The sequence below is a fragment of the Pelobates fuscus genome, chromosome 5 (genome assembly GCF_036172605.1).
Source record: "Pelobates fuscus isolate aPelFus1 chromosome 5, aPelFus1.pri, whole genome shotgun sequence".
NCBI lineage: Eukaryota > Metazoa > Chordata > Amphibia > Anura > Pelobatidae > Pelobates > Pelobates fuscus.
The window spans coordinates 320,098,010-320,117,962 of NC_086321.1; the positions used below are offsets into that span (position 1 = coordinate 320,098,010).

Below are 19,953 nucleotides of genomic sequence, written 5' to 3' on the forward strand. Positions count from 1 at the left end.
AGACCCTCCTTCCTCCCAGGATATGTAACTAAGAGACCACTTCATCTCAATTAAGTAGTCTGGGTGCAGTGGCCTTGTAACTTTAACCCTGCCATGTAAAACATTGCTTTGTTGTAGAAACTGTATTATTTCTGTATTCTGTATTGTTGTCCAGAGGCGTAACTAGAAACCACCAGGTCCCGGTGTGTAAAATCGATATGGGCCTCCCCCACAGCCCCTCCATGTGTCTCATTCCCTCCCCTCCAGCCCTTCCATGTGTCTCATTCCCTCCCCCCAGCCCTTCCATGTGTCTCATTCCCTCCCCCAGCCCTTCCATGTGTCTCATTCCCTCCCCCCAGCCCTTCCATGTGTCTCATTCCCTCCCCCCAGCCCTTCCATGTGTCTCATTCCCTCCCCCCACAGCCCCTCCATGTGTCTCATTCCCTCCCCCACATCCCCTCCATGTGTCTCATTCCCTCCCCCACAGCCTCTCCATGTGTCTCATTCCCTCCCCCACAGCCTCTCCATGTGTCTCATTCCCTCCCCCACAGCCTCTCCATGTGTCTCATTCCCTCCCCCACAGCCTCTCCATGTGTCTCATTCCCTCCCCCACAGCCTCTCCATGTGTCTCATTCCCTCCCCCACAGCCTCTCCATGTGTCTCATTCCCTCCCCCACAGCCTCTCCATGTGTCTCATTCCCTCCCCCACAGCCTCTCCATGTGTCTCATTCCCTCCCCCACAGCCTCTCCATGTGTCTCATTCCCTCCCCCACAGCCTCTCCATGTGTCTCATTCCCTCCCCCACAGCCCCTCATGTGTCTCATTCCCTCCCCCACAGCCCCTCCATGTGTCTCATGCCCTTCCCCACAGCCTCTCCATGTGTCTCATGCCCTTCCCCACAGCCTCTCCATGTGTCTCATTCCCTCCCCCCCAGCCCTTCCATGTGTCTCATTCCCTCCCCCACAGCCCCTCCATTTGTCTCATTCCCTCCCCCACAGCCCCTCCATGTGTCTCATTCCCTCCCCCACAGCCCCTCCATGTGTCTCATTCCCTCCCCTCCAGCCCTTCCATGTGTCTCATTCCCTCCCCCACAGCCCCTCCATTTGTCTCATTCCCTCCCCCACAGCCCCTCCATGTGTCTCATTCCCTCCCCCACAGCCCCTCCATGTGCCTCATTCCCTCCCCCACAGCCCCTCCATGTGTCTCATTCCCTCCCCCACAGCCCCTCCATGTGTCTCATTCCCTCCCCTCCAGCCCTTCCATGTGTCTCATTCCCTCCCCTCCAGCCCTTCCATGTGTCTCATTCCCTCCCCCCAGCCCTTCCATGTGTCTCATTCCCTCCCCCCAGCCCTTCCATGTGTCTCATTCCCTCCCCCAGCCCTTCCATGTGTCTCATTCCCTCCCCCAGCCCTTCCATGTGTCTCATTCCCTCCCCCCAGCCCTTCCATGTGTCTCATTCCCTCCCCCCAGCCCTTCCATGTGTCTCATTCCCTCCCCCCAGCCCTTCCATGTGTCTCATTCCCTCCCCCCACAACCCTTCCATGTGTCTCATTCCCTCCCCCCACAACCCCTCCATGTGTCTCATTCCCTCCCCCACATCCCCTCCATGTGTCTCATTCCCTCCCCCACAGCCTCTCCATGTGTCTCATTCCCTCCCCCACAGCCTCTCCATGTGTCTCATTCCCTCCCCCACAGCCTCTCCATGTGTCTCATTCCCTCCCCCACAGCCTCTCCATGTGTCTCATTCCCTCCCCCACAGCCTCTCCATGTGTCTCATTCCCTCCCCCCCAGCCCTTCCATGTGTCTCATTCCCTCCCCCCACAACCCTTCCATGTGTCTCATTCCCTCCCCCCACAACCCCTCCATGTGTCTCATTCCCTCCCCCACATCCCCTCCATGTGTCTCATTCCCTCCCCCACAGCCTCTCCATGTGTCTCATTCCCTCCCCCACAGCCTCTCCATGTGTCTCATTCCCTCCCCCACAGCCTCTCCATGTGTCTCATTCCCTCCCCCACAGCCTCTCCATGTGTCTCATTCCCTCCCCCACAGCCTATCCATGTGTCTCATTCCCTCCCCCACAGCCTCTCCATGTGTCTCATTCCCTCCCCCACAGCCTCTCCATGTGTCTCATTTCCTCCCCCACAGCCCCTCCATGTGTCTCATTTCCTCCCCCACAGCCTCTCCATGTGTCTCATTTCCTCCCCCACAGCCCCTCCATGTGTCTCATTCCCTCCCCCACAGCCCCTCCATGTGTCTCATGCCCTTCCCCACAGCCTCTCCATGTGTCTCATTCCCTCCCCTCCAGCCCTTCCATGTGTCTCATTCCCTCCCCCCAGCCCTTCCATGTGTCTCATTCCCTCCCCCACAGCCCCTCCATTTGTCTCATTCCCTCCCCCACAGCCCCTCCATTTGTCTCATTCCCTCCCCCACAGCCCCTCCATGTGTCTCATTCCCTCCCCCCAGCCCCTCCATGTGTCTCATTCCTTCCCCCACAGCCCCTCCATGTGTCTCATTCCCTCCCCCACAGCCCCTCCATGTGTCTCATTCCCTCCCCCACAGCCCCTCCATGTGTCTCATTCCCTCCCCCACAGCCCCTCCATGTGTCTCATTCCCTCCCCCACAGCCCCTCCATGTGTCTCATTCCCTCCCCCCAGCCCCTCCATGTGTCTTATTCCCTCCCCACCAGCCCCTCCATGTGTCTCATTCCCTCCCCACCAGCCCCTCCATGTGTCTCATTCCCTCCCCACCAGCCCCTCCATGTGTCTCATTCCCTCCCCACCAGCCCCTCCATGTGTCTCATTCCCTCCCCACCAGCCCCTCCATGTGTCTCATTCCCTCCCCACCAGCCCCTCCATGTGTCTCATTCCCTCCCCACCAGCCCCTCCATGTGTCTCATTCCCTCCCCACCAGCCCCTCCATGTGTCTCATTCCCTCCCCACCAGCCCCTCCATGTGTCTCATTCCCTCCCCCCCGCCCCCTCCATGTGTCTCATTCCCTCCCCACCAGCCCCTCCATGTGTCTCATTCCCTCCCCACCAGCCCCTCCATGTGTCTCATTCCCTCCCCACCAGCCCCTCCATGTGTCTCATTCCCTCCCCACCAGCCCCTCCATGTGTCTCATTCCCTCCCCACCAGCCCCTCCATGTGTCTCATTCCCTCCCCACCAGCCCCTCCATGTGTCTCATTCCCTCCCCACCAGCCCCTCCATGTGTCTCATTCCCTCCCCACCAGCCCCTCCATGTGTCTCATTCCCTCCCCACCAGCCCCTCCATGTGTCTCATTCCCTCCCCACCAGCCCCTCCATGTGTCTCATTCCCTCCCCACCAGCCCCTCCATGTGTCTCATTCCCTCCCCACCAGCCCCTCCATGTGTCTCATTCCCTCCCCACCAGCCCCTCCATGTGTCTCATTCCCTCCCCACCAGCCCCTCCATGTGTCTCATTCCCTCCCCACCAGCCCCTCCATGTGTCTCATTCCCTCCCCACCAGCCCCTCCATGTGTCTCATTCCCTCCCCACCAGCCCCTCCATGTGTCTCATTCCCTCCCCACCAGCCCCTCCATGTGTCTCATTCCCTCCCCACCAGCCCCTCCATGTGTCTCATTCCCTCCCCACCAGCCCCTCCATGTGTCTCATTCCCTCCCCACCAGCCCCTCCATGTGTCTCATTCCCTCCCCACCAGCCCCTCCATGTGTCTCATTCCCTCCCCACCAGCCCCTCCATGTGTCTCATTCCCTCCCCACCAGCCCCTCCATGTGTCTCATTCCCTCCCCACCAGCCCCTCCATGTGTCTCATTCCCTCCCCACCAGCCCCTCCATGTGTCTCATTCCCTCCCCACCAGCCCCTCCATGTGTCTCATTCCCTCCCCACCAGCCCCTCCATGTGTCTCATTCCCTCCCCACCAGCCCCTCCATGTGTCTCATTCCCTCCCCACCAGCCCCTCCATGTGTCTCATTCCCTCCCCACCAGCCCCTCCATGTGTCTCATTCCCTCCCCACCAGCCCCTCCATGTGTCTCATTCCCTCCCCACCAGCCCCTCCATGTGTCTCATTCCCTCCCCACCAGCCCCTCCATGTGTCTCATTCCCTCCCCACCAGCCCCTCCATGTGTCTCATTCCCTCCCCACCAGCCCCTCCATGTGTCTCATTCCCTCCCCACCAGCCCCTCCATGTGTCTCATTCCCTCCCCACCAGCCCCTCCATGTGTCTCATTCCCTCCCCACCAGCCCCTCCATGTGTCTCATTCCCTCCCCACCAGCCCCTCCATGTGTCTCATTCCCTCCCCACCAGCCCCTCCATGTGTCTCATTCCCTCCCCACCAGCCCCTCCATGTGTCTCATTCCCTCCCCACCAGCCCCTCCATGTGTCTCTGTCCCTCCCCACCAGCCCCTCCATGTGTCTCTGTCCCTCCCCACCAGCCCCTCCATGTGTCTCTGTCCCTCCCCACCAGCCCCTCCATGTGTCTCTGTCCCTCCCCACCAGCCCCTCCATGTGTCTCTGTCCCTCCCCACCAGCCCCTCCATGTGTCTCTGTCCCTCCCCTCCATGTGTCTCTGTCCCTCCCCTCCATGTGTCTCTGTCCCTCCCCTCCATGTGTCTCTGTCCCTCCCCTCCATGTGTCTCTGTCCCTCCCCTCCATGTGTCTCTGTCCCTCCCCTCCATGTGTCTCTGTCCCTCCCCTCCATGTGTCTCTGTCCCTCCCCTCCATGTGTCTCTGTCCCTCCCCTCCATGTGTCTCTGTCCCTCCCCTCCATGTGTCTCTGTCCCTCCCCTCCATGTGTCTCTGTCCCTCCCCTCCATGTGTCTCTGTCCCTCCCCTCCATGTGTCTCTGTCCCTCCCCTCCATGTGTCTCTGTCCCTCCCCTCCATGTGTCTCTGTCCCTCCCCTCCATGTGTCTCTGTCCCTCCCCTCCATGTGTCTCTGTCCCTCCCCTCCATGTGTCTCTGTCCCTCCCCTCCATGTGTCTCTGTCCCTCCCCTCCATGTGTCTCTGTCCCTCCCCTCCATGTGTCTCTGTCCCTCCCCTCCATGTGTCTCTGTCCCTCCCCTCCATGTGTCTCTGTCCCTCCCCTCCATGTGTCTCTGTCCCTCCCCTCCATGTGTCTCTGTCCCTCCCCTCCATGTGTCTCTGTCCCTCCCCTCCATGTGTCTCTGTCCCTCCCCTCCATGTGTCTCTGTCCCTCCCCTCCATGTGTCTCTGTCCCTCCCCTCCATGTGTCTCTGTCCCTCCCCTCCATGTGTCTCTGTCCCTCCCCTCCATGTGTCTCTGTCCCTCCCCTCCATGTGTCTCTGTCCCTCCCCTCCATGTGTCTCTGTCCCTCCCCTCCATGTGTCTCTGTCCCTCCCCTCCATGTGTCTCTGTCCCTCCCCTCCATGTGTCTCTGTCCCTCCCCTCCATGTGTCTCTGTCCCTCCCCTCCATGTGTCTCTGTCCCTCCCCTCCATGTGTCTCTGTCCCTCCCCTCCATGTGTCTCTGTCCCTCCCCTCCATGTGTCTCTGTCCCTCCCCTCCATGTGTCTCTGTCCCTCCCCTCCATGTGTCTCTGTCCCTCCCCTCCATGTGTCTCTGTCCCTCCCCTCCATGTGTCTCTGTCCCTCCCCTCCATGTGTCTCTGTCCCTCCCCTCCATGTGTCTCTGTCCCTCCCCTCCATGTGTCTCTGTCCCTCCCCTCCATGTGTCTCTGTCCCTCCCCTCCATGTGTCTCTGTCCCTCCCCTCCATGTGTCTCTGTCCCTCCCCTCCATGTGTCTCTGTCCCTCCCCTCCATGTGTCTCTGTCCCTCCCCTCCATGTGTCTCTGTCCCTCCCCTCCATGTGTCTCTGTCCCTCCCCTCCATGTGTCTCTGTCCCTCCCCTCCATGTGTCTCTGTCCCTCCCCTCCATGTGTCTCTGTCCCTCCCCTCCATGTGTCTCTGTCCCTCCCCTCCATGTGTCTCTGTCCCTCCCCTCCATGTGTCTCTGTCCCTCCCCTCCATGTGTCTCTGTCCCTCCCCTCCATGTGTCTCTGTCCCTCCCCTCCATGTGTCTCTGTCCCTCCCCTCCATGTGTCTCTGTCCCTCCCCTCCATGTGTCTCTGTCCCTCCCCTCCATGTGTCTCTGTCCCTCCCCTCCATGTGTCTCTGTCCCTCCCCTCCATGTGTCTCTGTCCCTCCCCTCCATGTGTCTCTGTCCCTCCCCTCCATGTGTCTCTGTCCCTCCCCTCCATGTGTCTCTGTCCCTCCCCTCCATGTGTCTCTGTCCCTCCCCTCCATGTGTCTCTGTCCCTCCCCTCCATGTGTCTCTGTCCCTCCCCTCCATGTGTCTCTGTCCCTCCCCTCCATGTGTCTCTGTCCCTCCCCTCCATGTGTCTCTGTCCCTCCCCTCCATGTGTCTCTGTCCCTCCCCTCCATGTGTCTCTGTCCCTCCCCTCCATGTGTCTCTGTCCCTCCCCTCCATGTGTCTCTGTCCCTCCCCTCCATGTGTCTCTGTCCCTCCCCTCCATGTGTCTCTGTCCCTCCCCTCCATGTGTCTCTGTCCCTCCCCTCCATGTGTCTCTGTCCCTCCCCTCCATGTGTCTCTGTCCCTCCCCTCCATGTGTCTCTGTCCCTCGCCTCCATGTGTCTCTGTCCCTCCCCTCCATGTGTCTCTGTCCCTCCCCTCCATGTGTCTCTGTCCCTCGCCTCCATGTGTCTCTGTCCCTCGCCTCCATGTGTCTCTGTCCCTCGCCTCCATGTGTCTCTGTCCCTCGCCTCCATGTGTCTCTGTCCCTCGCCTCCATGTGTCTCTGTCCCTCGCCTCCATGTGTCTCTGTCCCTCGCCTCCATGTGTCTCTGTCCCTCGCCTCCATGTGTCTCTGTCCCTCGCCTCCATGTGTCTCTGTCCCTCGCCTCCATGTGTCTCTGTCCCTCGCCTCCATGTGTCTCTGTCCCTCGCCTCCATGTGTCTCTGTCCCTCGCCTCCATGTGTCTCTGTCCCTCGCCTCCATGTGTCTCTGTCCCTCGCCCCCAGCCCCTCCATGTGTCTCTGTCCCTCGCCCCCGCCCCTCCATGTGTCTCTGTCCCTCGCCCTCCATGTGTCTCTGTCCCTCGCCCTCCATGTGTCTCTGTCCCTCGCCTCCATGTGTCTCTGTCCCTCGCCCGCCCCTCCATGTGTCTCTGTCCCTCGCCCCCCATGTGTCTCTGTCCCTCGCCTCCATGTGTCTCTGTCCCTCGCCCCCAGCCCCTCCATGTGTCTCTGTCCCTCGCCCCCAGCCCCTCCATGTGTCTCTGTCCCTCGCCCCCAGCCCCTCCATGTGTCTCTGTCCCTCGCCCCCAGCCCCTCCATGTGTCTCTGTCCCTCGCCCCCAGCCCCTCCATGTGTCTCTGTCCCTCGCCCCCAGCCCCTCCATGTGTCTCTGTCCCTCGCCCCCAGCCCCTCCATGTGTCTCTGTCCCTCGCCCCCAGCCCCTCCATGTGTCTCTGTCCCTCGCCCCCAGCCCCTCCATGTGTCTCTGTCCCTCGCCCCCAGCCCCTCCATGTGTCTCTGTCCCTCGCCCCCAGCCCCTCCATGTGTCTCTGTCCCTCGCCCCCAGCCCCTCCATGTGTCTCTGTCCCTCGCCCCCAGCCCCTCCATGTGTCTCTGTCCCTCGCCCCCAGCCCCTCCATGTGTCTCTGTCCCTCGCCCCCAGCCCCTCCATGTGTCTCTGTCCCTCGCCCCCAGCCCCTCCATGTGTCTCTGTCCCTCGCCCCCAGCCCCTCCATGTGTCTCTGTCCCTCGCCCCCAGCCCCTCCATGTGTCTCTGTCCCTCGCCCCCAGCCCCTCCATGTGTCTCTGTCCCTCGCCCCCAGCCCCTCCATGTGTCTCTGTCCCTCGCCCCCAGCCCCTCCATGTGTCTCTGTCCCTCGCCCCCAGCCCCTCCATGTGTCTCTGTCCCTCGCCCCCAGCCCCTCCATGTGTCTCTGTCCCTCGCCCCCAGCCCCTCCATGTGTCTCTGTCCCTCGCCCCCAGCCCCTCCATGTGTCTCTGTCCCTCGCCCCCAGCCCCTCCATGTGTCTCTGTCCCTCGCCCCCAGCCCCTCCATGTGTCTCTGTCCCTCGCCCCCAGCCCCTCCATGTGTCTCTGTCCCTCGCCCCCAGCCCCTCCATGTGTCTCTGTCCCTCGCCCCCAGCCCCTCCATGTGTCTCTGTCCCTCGCCCCCAGCCCCTCCATGTGTCTCTGTCCCTCGCCCCCAGCCCCTCCATGTGTCTCTGTCCCTCGCCCCCAGCCCCTCCATGTGTCTCTGTCCCTCGCCCCCAGCCCCTCCATGTGTCTCTGTCCCTCGCCCCCAGCCCCTCCATGTGTCTCTGTCCCTCGCCCCCAGCCCCTCCATGTGTCTCTGTCCCTCGCCCCCAGCCCCTCCATGTGTCTCTGTCCCTCGCCCCCAGCCCCTCCATGTGTCTCTGTCCCTCGCCCCCAGCCCCTCCATGTGTCTCTGTCCCTCGCCCCCAGCCCCTCCATGTGTCTCTGTCCCTCGCCCCCAGCCCCTCCATGTGTCTCTGTCCCTCGCCCCCAGCCCCTCCATGTGTCTCTGTCCCTCGCCCCCAGCCCCTCCATGTGTCTCTGTCCCTCGCCCCCAGCCCCTCCATGTGTCTCTGTCCCTCGCCCCCAGCCCCTCCATGTGTCTCTGTCCCTCGCCCCCAGCCCCTCCATGTGTCTCTGTCCCTCGCCCCCAGCCCCTCCATGTGTCTCTGTCCCTCGCCCCCAGCCCCTCCATGTGTCTCTGTCCCTCGCCCCCAGCCCCTCCATGTGTCTCTGTCCCTCGCCCCCAGCCCCTCCATGTGTCTCTGTCCCTCCGCCACCAGCCCCTCCATGTGTCTCTGTCCCTCCGCCACCAGCCCCTCCATGTGTCTCTGTCCCTCCGCCACCAGCCCCTCCATGTGTCTCTGTCCCTCCGCCACCAGCCCCTCCATGTGTCTCTGTCCCTCCGCCACCAGCCCCTCCATGTGTCTCTGTCCCTCCGCCACCAGCCCCTCCATGTGTCTCTGTCCCTCCGCCACCAGCCCCTCCATGTGTCTCTGTCCCTCCGCCACCAGCCCCTCCATGTGTCTCTGTCCCTCCGCCACCAGCCCCTCCATGTGTCTCTGTCCCTCCGCCACCAGCCCCTCCATGTGTCTCTGTCCCTCCGCCACCAGCCCCTCCATGTGTCTCTGTCCCTCCGCCACCAGCCCCTCCATGTGTCTCTGTCCCTCCGCCACCAGCCCCTCCATGTGTCTCTGTCCCTCCGCCACCAGCCCCTCCATGTGTCTCTGTCCCTCCGCCACCAGCCCCTCCATGTGTCTCTGTCCCTCCGCCACCAGCCCCTCCATGTGTCTCTGTCCCTCCGCCACCAGCCCCTCCATGTGTCTCTGTCCCTCCGCCACCAGCCCCTCCATGTGTCTCTGTCCCTCCGCCACCAGCCCCTCCATGTGTCTCTGTCCCTCCGCCACCAGCCCCTCCATGTGTCTCTGTCCCTCCGCCACCAGCCCCTCCATGTGTCTCTGTCCCTCCGCCACCAGCCCCTCCATGTGTCTCTGTCCCTCCGCCACCAGCCCCTCCATGTGTCTCTGTCCCTCCGCCACCAGCCCCTCCATGTGTCTCTGTCCCTCCGCCACCAGCCCCTCCATGTGTCTCTGTCCCTCCGCCACCAGCCCCTCCATGTGTCTCTGTCCCTCCGCCACCAGCCCCTCCATGTGTCTCTGTCCCTCCGCCACCAGCCCCTCCATGTGTCTCTGTCCCTCCGCCACCAGCCCCTCCATGTGTCTCTGTCCCTCCGCCACCAGCCCCTCCATGTGTCTCTGTCCCTCCGCCACCAGCCCCTCCATGTGTCTCTGTCCCTCCGCCACCAGCCCCTCCATGTGTCTCTGTCCCTCCGCCACCAGCCCCTCCATGTGTCTCTGTCCCTCCGCCACCAGCCCCTCCATGTGTCTCTGTCCCTCCGCCACCAGCCCCTCCATGTGTCTCTGTCCCTCCGCCACCAGCCCCTCCATGTGTCTCTGTCCCTCCGCCACCAGCCCCTCCATGTGTCTCTGTCCCTCCGCCACCAGCCCCTCCATGTGTCTCTGTCCCTCCGCCACCAGCCCCTCCATGTGTCTCTGTCCCTCCGCCACCAGCCCCTCCATGTGTCTCTGTCCCTCCGCCACCAGCCCCTCCATGTGTCTCTGTCCCTCCGCCACCAGCCCCTCCATGTGTCTCTGTCCCTCCGCCACCAGCCCCTCCATGTGTCTCTGTCCCTCCGCCACCAGCCCCTCCATGTGTCTCTGTCCCTCCGCCACCAGCCCCTCCATGTGTCTCTGTCCCTCCGCCACCAGCCCCTCCATGTGTCTCTGTCCCTCCGCCACCAGCCCCTCCATGTGTCTCTGTCCCTCCGCCACCAGCCCCTCCATGTGTCTCTGTCCCTCCGCCACCAGCCCCTCCATGTGTCTCTGTCCCTCCGCCACCAGCCCCTCCATGTGTCTCTGTCCCTCCGCCACCAGCCCCTCCATGTGTCTCTGTCCCTCCGCCACCAGCCCCTCCATGTGTCTCTGTCCCTCCGCCACCAGCCCCTCCATGTGTCTCTGTCCCTCCGCCACCAGCCCCTCCATGTGTCTCTGTCCCTCCGCCACCAGCCCCTCCATGTGTCTCTGTCCCTCCGCCACCAGCCCCTCCATGTGTCTCTGTCCCTCCGCCACCAGCCCCTCCATGTGTCTCTGTCCCTCCGCCACCAGCCCCTCCATGTGTCTCTGTCCCTCCGCCACCAGCCCCTCCATGTGTCTCTGTCCCTCCGCCACCAGCCCCTCCATGTGTCTCTGTCCCTCCGCCACCAGCCCCTCCATGTGTCTCTGTCCCTCCGCCACCAGCCCCTCCATGTGTCTCTGTCCCTCCGCCACCAGCCCCTCCATGTGTCTCTGTCCCTCCGCCACCAGCCCCTCCATGTGTCTCTGTCCCTCCGCCACCAGCCCCTCCATGTGTCTCTGTCCCTCCGCCACCAGCCCCTCCATGTGTCTCTGTCCCTCCGCCACCAGCCCCTCCATGTGTCTCTGTCCCTCCGCCACCAGCCCCTCCATGTGTCTCTGTCCCTCCGCCACCAGCCCCTCCATGTGTCTCTGTCCCTCCGCCACCAGCCCCTCCATGTGTCTCTGTCCCTCCGCCACCAGCCCCTCCATGTGTCTCTGTCCCTCCGCCACCAGCCCCTCCATGTGTCTCTGTCCCTCCGCCACCAGCCCCTCCATGTGTCTCTGTCCCTCCGCCACCAGCCCCTCCATGTGTCTCTGTCCCTCCGCCACCAGCCCCTCCATGTGTCTCTGTCCCTCCGCCACCAGCCCCTCCATGTGTCTCTGTCCCTCCGCCACCAGCCCCTCCATGTGTCTCTGTCCCTCCGCCACCAGCCCCTCCATGTGTCTCTGTCCCTCCGCCACCAGCCCCTCCATGTGTCTCTGTCCCTCCGCCACCAGCCCCTCCATGTGTCTCTGTCCCTCCGCCACCAGCCCCTCCATGTGTCTCTGTCCCTCCGCCACCAGCCCCTCCATGTGTCTCTGTCCCTCCGCCACCAGCCCCTCCATGTGTCTCTGTCCCTCCGCCACCAGCCCCTCCATGTGTCTCTGTCCCTCCGCCACCAGCCCCTCCATGTGTCTCTGTCCCTCCGCCACCAGCCCCTCCATGTGTCTCTGTCCCTCCGCCACCAGCCCCTCCATGTGTCTCTGTCCCTCCGCCACCAGCCCCTCCATGTGTCTCTGTCCCTCCGCCACCAGCCCCTCCATGTGTCTCTGTCCCTCCGCCACCAGCCCCTCCATGTGTCTCTGTCCCTCCGCCACCAGCCCCTCCATGTGTCTCTGTCCCTCCGCCACCAGCCCCTCCATGTGTCTCTGTCCCTCCGCCACCAGCCCCTCCATGTGTCTCTGTCCCTCCGCCACCAGCCCCTCCATGTGTCTCTGTCCCTCCGCCACCAGCCCCTCCATGTGTCTCTGTCCCTCCGCCACCAGCCCCTCCATGTGTCTCTGTCCCTCCGCCACCAGCCCCTCCATGTGTCTCTGTCCCTCCGCCACCAGCCCCTCCATGTGTCTCTGTCCCTCCGCCACCAGCCCCTCCATGTGTCTCTGTCCCTCCGCCACCAGCCCCTCCATGTGTCTCTGTCCCTCCGCCACCAGCCCCTCCATGTGTCTCTGTCCCTCCGCCACCAGCCCCTCCATGTGTCTCTGTCCCTCCGCCACCAGCCCCTCCATGTGTCTCTGTCCCTCCGCCACCAGCCCCTCCATGTGTCTCTGTCCCTCCGCCACCAGCCCCTCCATGTGTCTCTGTCCCTCCGCCACCAGCCCCTCCATGTGTCTCTGTCCCTCCGCCACCAGCCCCTCCATGTGTCTCTGTCCCTCCGCCACCAGCCCCTCCATGTGTCTCTGTCCCTCCGCCACCAGCCCCTCCATGTGTCTCTGTCCCTCCGCCACCAGCCCCTCCATGTGTCTCTGTCCCTCCGCCACCAGCCCCTCCATGTGTCTCTGTCCCTCCGCCACCAGCCCCTCCATGTGTCTCTGTCCCTCCGCCACCAGCCCCTCCATGTGTCTCTGTCCCTCCGCCACCAGCCCCTCCATGTGTCTCTGTCCCTCCGCCACCAGCCCCTCCATGTGTCTCTGTCCCTCCGCCACCAGCCCCTCCATGTGTCTCTGTCCCTCCGCCACCAGCCCCTCCATGTGTCTCTGTCCCTCCGCCACCAGCCCCTCCATGTGTCTCTGTCCCTCCGCCACCAGCCCCTCCATGTGTCTCTGTCCCTCCGCCACCAGCCCCTCCATGTGTCTCTGTCCCTCCGCCACCAGCCCCTCCATGTGTCTCTGTCCCTCCGCCACCAGCCCCTCCATGTGTCTCTGTCCCTCCGCCACCAGCCCCTCCATGTGTCTCTGTCCCTCCGCCACCAGCCCCTCCATGTGTCTCTGTCCCTCCGCCACCAGCCCCTCCATGTGTCTCTGTCCCTCCGCCACCAGCCCCTCCATGTGTCTCTGTCCCTCCGCCACCAGCCCCTCCATGTGTCTCTGTCCCTCCGCCACCAGCCCCTCCATGTGTCTCTGTCCCTCCGCCACCAGCCCCTCCATGTGTCTCTGTCCCTCCGCCACCAGCCCCTCCATGTGTCTCTGTCCCTCCGCCACCAGCCCCTCCATGTGTCTCTGTCCCTCCGCCACCAGCCCCTCCATGTGTCTCTGTCCCTCCGCCACCAGCCCCTCCATGTGTCTCTGTCCCTCCGCCACCAGCCCCTCCATGTGTCTCTGTCCCTCCGCCACCAGCCCCTCCATGTGTCTCTGTCCCTCCGCCACCAGCCCCTCCATGTGTCTCTGTCCCTCCGCCACCAGCCCCTCCATGTGTCTCTGTCCCTCCGCCACCAGCCCCTCCATGTGTCTCTGTCCCTCCGCCACCAGCCCCTCCATGTGTCTCTGTCCCTCCGCCACCAGCCCCTCCATGTGTCTCTGTCCCTCCGCCACCAGCCCCTCCATGTGTCTCTGTCCCTCCGCCACCAGCCCCTCCATGTGTCTCTGTCCCTCCGCCACCAGCCCCTCCATGTGTCTCTGTCCCTCCGCCACCAGCCCCTCCATGTGTCTCTGTCCCTCCGCCACCAGCCCCTCCATGTGTCTCTGTCCCTCCGCCACCAGCCCCTCCATGTGTCTCTGTCCCTCCGCCACCAGCCCCTCCATGTGTCTCTGTCCCTCCGCCACCAGCCCCTCCATGTGTCTCTGTCCCTCCGCCACCAGCCCCTCCATGTGTCTCTGTCCCTCCGCCACCAGCCCCTCCATGTGTCTCTGTCCCTCCGCCACCAGCCCCTCCATGTGTCTCTGTCCCTCCGCCACCAGCCCCTCCATGTGTCTCTGTCCCTCCGCCACCAGCCCCTCCATGTGTCTCTGTCCCTCCGCCACCAGCCCCTCCATGTGTCTCTGTCCCTCCGCCACCAGCCCCTCCATGTGTCTCTGTCCCTCCGCCACCAGCCCCTCCATGTGTCTCTGTCCCTCCGCCACCAGCCCCTCCATGTGTCTCTGTCCCTCCGCCACCAGCCCCTCCATGTGTCTCTGTCCCTCCGCCACCAGCCCCTCCATGTGTCTCTGTCCCTCCGCCACCAGCCCCTCCATGTGTCTCTGTCCCTCCCCCACCAGCCCCTCCATGTGTCTCTGTCCCTCCCCCACCAGCCCCTCCATGTGTCTCTGTCTCTGTCCCTCCCCCACCAGCCCCTCCATGTGTCTCTGTCTCTGTCCCTCCGCCCCCAGCCCCTCCATGTGTCTCTGTCTCTGTCCCTCCGCCCCCAGCCCCTCCATGTGTCTCTGCCACCTTTTTAAAATTGCTAACACTGTCCAAGCGGCAGACCCCTCAATCTCCAGAAAGTGACAAACCAATGAGGAGCATCTCATTCTGGTCTTTTGGGGGTCTATTCATATACCATAATCCTCCACCCACCAGAGGTTGATGGATAAGATTCATGGAATAGCTCAATAAATTGATGGCAAGTGAGCTTAGTTCAGGTTGTGTGTGCAGAGTGAGTGGTGAAATTGATAGGCAGCATGGAATTGTGGGATTTTACAAATCACTTTAATTATCAGCCATTCTCAGAGCCAAAAGTTTGTGCAGGGTAGTCTCATTCATACGAAATTGTTAGTTCTTAGAGTGTTACTTGTATAATTTTTAGTCATTAAGCACTGTATTGCTGACTTGTAGAATGCACTACTGTTGAAAAGTAGAATATATAAAAATGCCATTTTTTTTCCATGTACAGCGATAGTCGCAAACCAGTTAAGTAAAGAAAATCAGTATATACATTGTTTTTGTTTGTTTGTATAGTGAATTTTTCACTTTACATATTTGTCCCCATCGTGCATTTTTGGTGGCTGTACTTTTGATCAGAATATATTGGGCCTGAATTTTCTAAGTAAATGCAATCTTAAATGACAAATTTTTCAATCTTTTCAGGCAGACTGGACTGTGTGGCCTGCAGCTCAAATGGTGAACTTCTACTTTTTGCCTCCAAAGTACCGTGTAATTTACATTAATGTGATCACTGTGGGATGGGATACTTACCTATCGTATCTCAAACATAGGGTAAGGCTATGTTTCAATATAAGAATTCTGCATGTAAATAGTGAAGATATCACTTTACTCCAATTCTGTGTCATAATGAAAACGGGCTATATAACTTTGTCTGATATTAAGAATGATTTGTTCAGGACAATTTGAATACTTTAATCTGTGTTGTGTTTACGTATATTACATAAATACCTGATGGGCAGAGAGGGAGAAATGTGAAAAATATTTGTGTCTCATTACTTAAAGGAAAACTTTAGTGCTATGAATTTAAAGATGGATCCCTAGCTCCCTCCCTCCCCCCTTCTCTCCCTTTAGTGTCAAGTTGTACCTGATTCCAACACTTAAGTCCCTCTGTGCTGGGTCGGGTTCTTCATCACCCGATGGGGAGATCTAATGTGCATACGCAACAAGCACGGGGGGAATTAAGCTTTCCCACTAGGAAGTCCCATGTGGGGTTTTAGAAGACGCTGGACGTGCTCATGCAAAGCAAGTTAAACTCTGTGAAAGTCCAGAAAGCGCTTCTAGTTCTGTCTTTTGTAAAATTGCAGATTATCTAAGGGTGCCTATAGTGTCTTATTATTTCAACCAATATCAAAGACGCATTCAAAATTTGTGCCATCCTTCCTGTGTCATTATTTGATTTGTATTTTGTCCATAGCATGAAGTGTATTTATGTTGATTTTTTTTTCTTTGCTGGGGTGTATGTGTACTTTGTTTATAGTCTATGAATTAATGCATTCATATATGTGGGAAGTGGGGTCAGTGTGTATTTGCATTCATGAATTCAGAATTGTTATATGGTGTTTACTCTCTCACTTACTGTGTCACTACCCTTCTTTCCTCTATAATTCACTGCCGCCTTACTCTAAATGGGGTTCTATTCCCCCCCCCCCTTATTTTTATTTTTTTATTTTTTGTGAGGCCATCTCACATTTGTTTTTCTTATTTTTGCCACATGTGGAGGCCTTATCAATGGTATCTAGAATAAGCCGCATGAAACTGGGCTTATTCTATTTTTGCACAATCACGATTCCTACAAGGCTAAGAGGTATAAATGCAGAATGTCACGTCTCTTGTGATGAATCAATGCAGCTCACTGAAGTGAGAATTCAAAGTAAAATTGAATGCCAAGAAAGCTAAACTGGAAGAATAGCTGAATTAGAGAATTTTCCAAATTCTACTATTTCGAGTTTAAAGGGTTACTCCATCCACCACTTTTTGAAGTGGTCATGGTGGTAGGAGTCTGGATGTGCAGTGTTTCAATTTGTAACACTGCACATCCACATCCAGAGTTGGCACTTGAGTGTCGGGGGCAAGTTGAACCACCAGCCCACGTGACATAGGCTGGGCTGTCAATTTTGTGAATAAAATGTCACTGCACGCTGCCAACAGATGTAACCGCTTCTCCCTTTCAGGCTCTTGTCTCCCCTCCCTCCTCCTAATCCTATCGGCAATTATTATTATTTATTTTACTTTTTTTTATTATTATTTTTTTTTTTTTTTTTTTTATCCCTGCCCTCCCTCTTTCTTCTTGGCTCCCTCCCTCTCCCATCGCCATCTCAGAGCGCATGCATACGCCAGTAAAATTATCCATTTAAAGGCTTCTCTGTGAGAAACCTTTGATTGGACATCGGCGAGACTCCCGTGAGGTTAGATAGGGGTGCGCCAAACCGCATCGAGGAGCTTCACCCAACGCTGGCTTAAGAAAACTTTATTTTAAAAACGCTGTTTGAGAATTTTTCAAACGAGACTGATAAAATAATGCCAATAGGGCATTTTGCTATCATAAATTAAAAGGGGTTGGAGAAACCCTTTAAATTTGTAACCCTTTGAATTCTCACTTTCTTGAATACATTTTTAATCACTAGCAAAACACTTCCTTTAAATAGTATATATCTAACATAAAATTATTTGAATTAATCCTTTTTTCCCCCCTTTTTTTCAGACGGCAGAAACCATGGAAAGCCTGGTTATCGACCCAAAATTGCCAAGCACTCCTGAGCAACTCATTAGTGCACCTCTGCCAAAGACACTGGATGAAAGTGTTTGATGGCAAAAGCAAAATATTTTATACATGAGCCTAGTGAATTCAAATTGACCACTGGAACCCATAATGTCCTTGGTAGACTTTTTGTCCGATAAGGGGCTCACCAACATGATTCATTAAGATTAATAATTAGTCAATAATTACTTTATTAAATGAGAAAGTAAGACTTAGTGTGATAGTAGCTGTAGCTATCAAATCTTTAAATCTCAATCCACCAAACTTGCCAGTCTTCAAGAGATACTGTTATAACTGTGCTGTTGTATGCAAGGTTTGGTGACACAAAGTTGCCTTGGACTATACATAAGTTAAAAAAATATATATATATTTTTTGCTAAGGATATTTTTTTTTTTGTCTCACAAGTATGCTGGTTGAAGATGTATCATTCTAAGTGAAAGCAAATTAACCTGAAGTCTCTCCGTATGCTGTTCTACTGTACAGTAGCACTAAAACGATGATCCAAACACTGAATGATTCTTATATTTCTGTATATTTTATCCTTTCCCCCCCCCTCCCCCCTCCCCCTGCCCCTTGCTGGAACCTCGTCTTTCAGATTAATGATTAATCATTGCAGTTTTTCCATATCTGGACTAATGGAATCTAACCTTCCTAAAAAGTAGGATATGGTGTCCCTCATCTTCTACGTCTGCAAATACTACAGGACTGAATTATTAGATAACATCTCTATCATGGAGACAAAAAAAATGCAACATTTACTGGACTTCAGTGAGTGAGAGGTTATTTTCCATTTCAAGCATGATATCTGGAAAGACATCACTGGAGAACAACAAAGCACGGCCAAGCAGGCATAGTAATCCTGTGGTTAAAGAATATGAATCCCATATACATTTAGAAGATGGAAAACCTCTCCATACTGGTGGAATCCCTGAGTCTGTATTGAATTCAGAACTATTTGCGCACTTTCATGACTTGTTTACTGCTATGTTGCTATATGCGACTACTCAGGACATGCTTGTCAAAAGAACACAACTCAGAAAAAACCCAAACCGCTCCACCACATGGGGATACACGGAATGCTTTTATTCTATATTAACTAGGCTGTTACTGTAATTATTACTGCTAATTCTAACGCACCAATGTGCACATGATCTGTGATCTAGCCTTCAAAGTTTTTATACAGAGTGCTTGGCCAGATAGCCCATGAGCTTGCGATCTAAAGGTTAAAATGAAAGTTGAGACGAGATTGCAGGATGAATATTGTGGTGATGGTTAGAGAGAATTAAAGAATAAGCAGCCACTGATAATATGGAAAGGGAATGAGGAGGTAATGGAGTGAGATCTTTCTGTTGACGGTTTGGTAAATAGAGCACACCTCTGAATGTTTGCTGAATGAGATGAACATGAAGTTAAACAATACTAGTACATTTCTCTTTTACCTGAGAAATCATCAACTGAAAGATCTGCTAAATTAAGCATAGAATAACAGTATTTCCTTAGTTTTATTATTTATTTTTGTTCCAAAGACAATGATGGAATTAATGGTAATTTAAAAAAGATAATTAATCATATATTCAAATATAATGTCTAATTCTATATTTGTAATTATTACTGCCAAACTATGACAATATTTTTTAAGTCTGTTTCTTTGTATTTTATGTGAGAATAGTAATGTACACTGTTAAGGAGTTACTATGTACAAAGGTTTACGTGAAGATCCGCATTCATAGGTTTATTTACTAAAGCGAGCACTGCTGTCAGGAATTCAAAGGGAATTTCACATTTTTGGCAAAAATATAGCAATTAGGGGGAAAAAAATCTCCAAATCTATTCTGGTTTCAATTAGGCTATTTGGGCTGTAAATGTGAATCTAACTGTGAAGTTAGTGTGAATACCCAGCAAACCTAATAACCTAAATAACCTTTTTTTAGTGTGAATCTCCACCATAACTTTTCTAACAGCGTAGGCTGGTCTTTAGTGAATAATCCTGTGTTTGTATGAAATTGTATGATCCCATACAAAGTGATTGTCTGCCTTTTGTGATGACCTAAATGTATACATTAAATATACAAAAAAAATTCAAAACAAAATTGTGTATGCATCTGTCTAATTAAAAACTATAAAAATACAACTAATAAAATTCTATATTTATTAATGTATGATTATAAATGTGTGACTACACACTTTCAACTCCCCAGATAACATAGGCGATTATGTGGTGTTCGAATAAATATGTTGACCAGGTAACCATAGTACTTGCATTGAATTTACATAACATAATGAGATGACACATAGAAATAATGTGAGTAATCTGTATTCCTCGGTCATCTACACTAGTTGCAAAATGAAAATCTCTGAATACCACAGAGAGATGTGCAGAACATTGCACTTTACTTTGTTTGCAATTGAGCTTAAACAATAGATTTGTATACAGATAATTTGTGTGCAAAATCAAAGGGCCAGCAAAGATATTGGAAGAAATACATTGACTTATTAAAGGAACATTATGGTCACCAGAACAACTACAGCTTATTGAATTTGTTCTGGTGAGTAGAATCATTCCCTTCAGGCTTTTTGCAGTAAACACGGTCTTTTCAGAGAAAATGCAGTGTTGACATTACAGCCTAGTGATAACTCCACTGGCCATTCCTCAGATGACTACTATGTGCTTTCTGGGGAAGTACTGCCATTCAGTTTCTCCACTCTCTGCATGGAGACACCGAACTTTCCTCATAGAAATGCATTGATTCAATGCATCTCTAGGAGGATATGCTGATTGGCCAGGGCTGTGTTTGACTTGTGCTGGCTCTGCCCCGATCTGCCTTGTTGACCGTCTCAGTCAATCCTATAGGAAAGTATTGCGATTGGCTCAGAGAATCACTTCTGATGATGTCAGGCAAGCAAGCAGATAAGGGGCAGCAGCTGCAGACTAATATAAGTAAGATTTTACTATATTTAGTGAGGGGGGAGAGTGTGCT

The 19,953-nt window shown here is 56.2% G+C and overlaps 1 protein-coding gene across 2 annotated transcripts in view; it reads left to right on the forward strand.

The window, feature by feature from the left end:
• MPV17L2 (MPV17 mitochondrial inner membrane protein like 2) overlaps positions 1-19,017 on the forward strand; it is a 30,437-nt gene extending 11,420 nt beyond the window's left edge. For both annotated transcript variants that reach the window (XM_063457381.1, XM_063457380.1), the window contains exons 6-7: positions 14,859-14,987; positions 16,918-19,017. In XM_063457381.1, the coding sequence (XP_063313451.1) occupies positions 14,859-14,987; positions 16,918-17,022 (234 nt within the window). In that variant the 3' untranslated portion in view covers positions 17,023-19,017. The remainder of the gene's footprint in view (positions 1-14,858; positions 14,988-16,917) is intronic.
• The last annotated feature ends 936 nt before the right edge of the window (positions 19,018-19,953 follow it).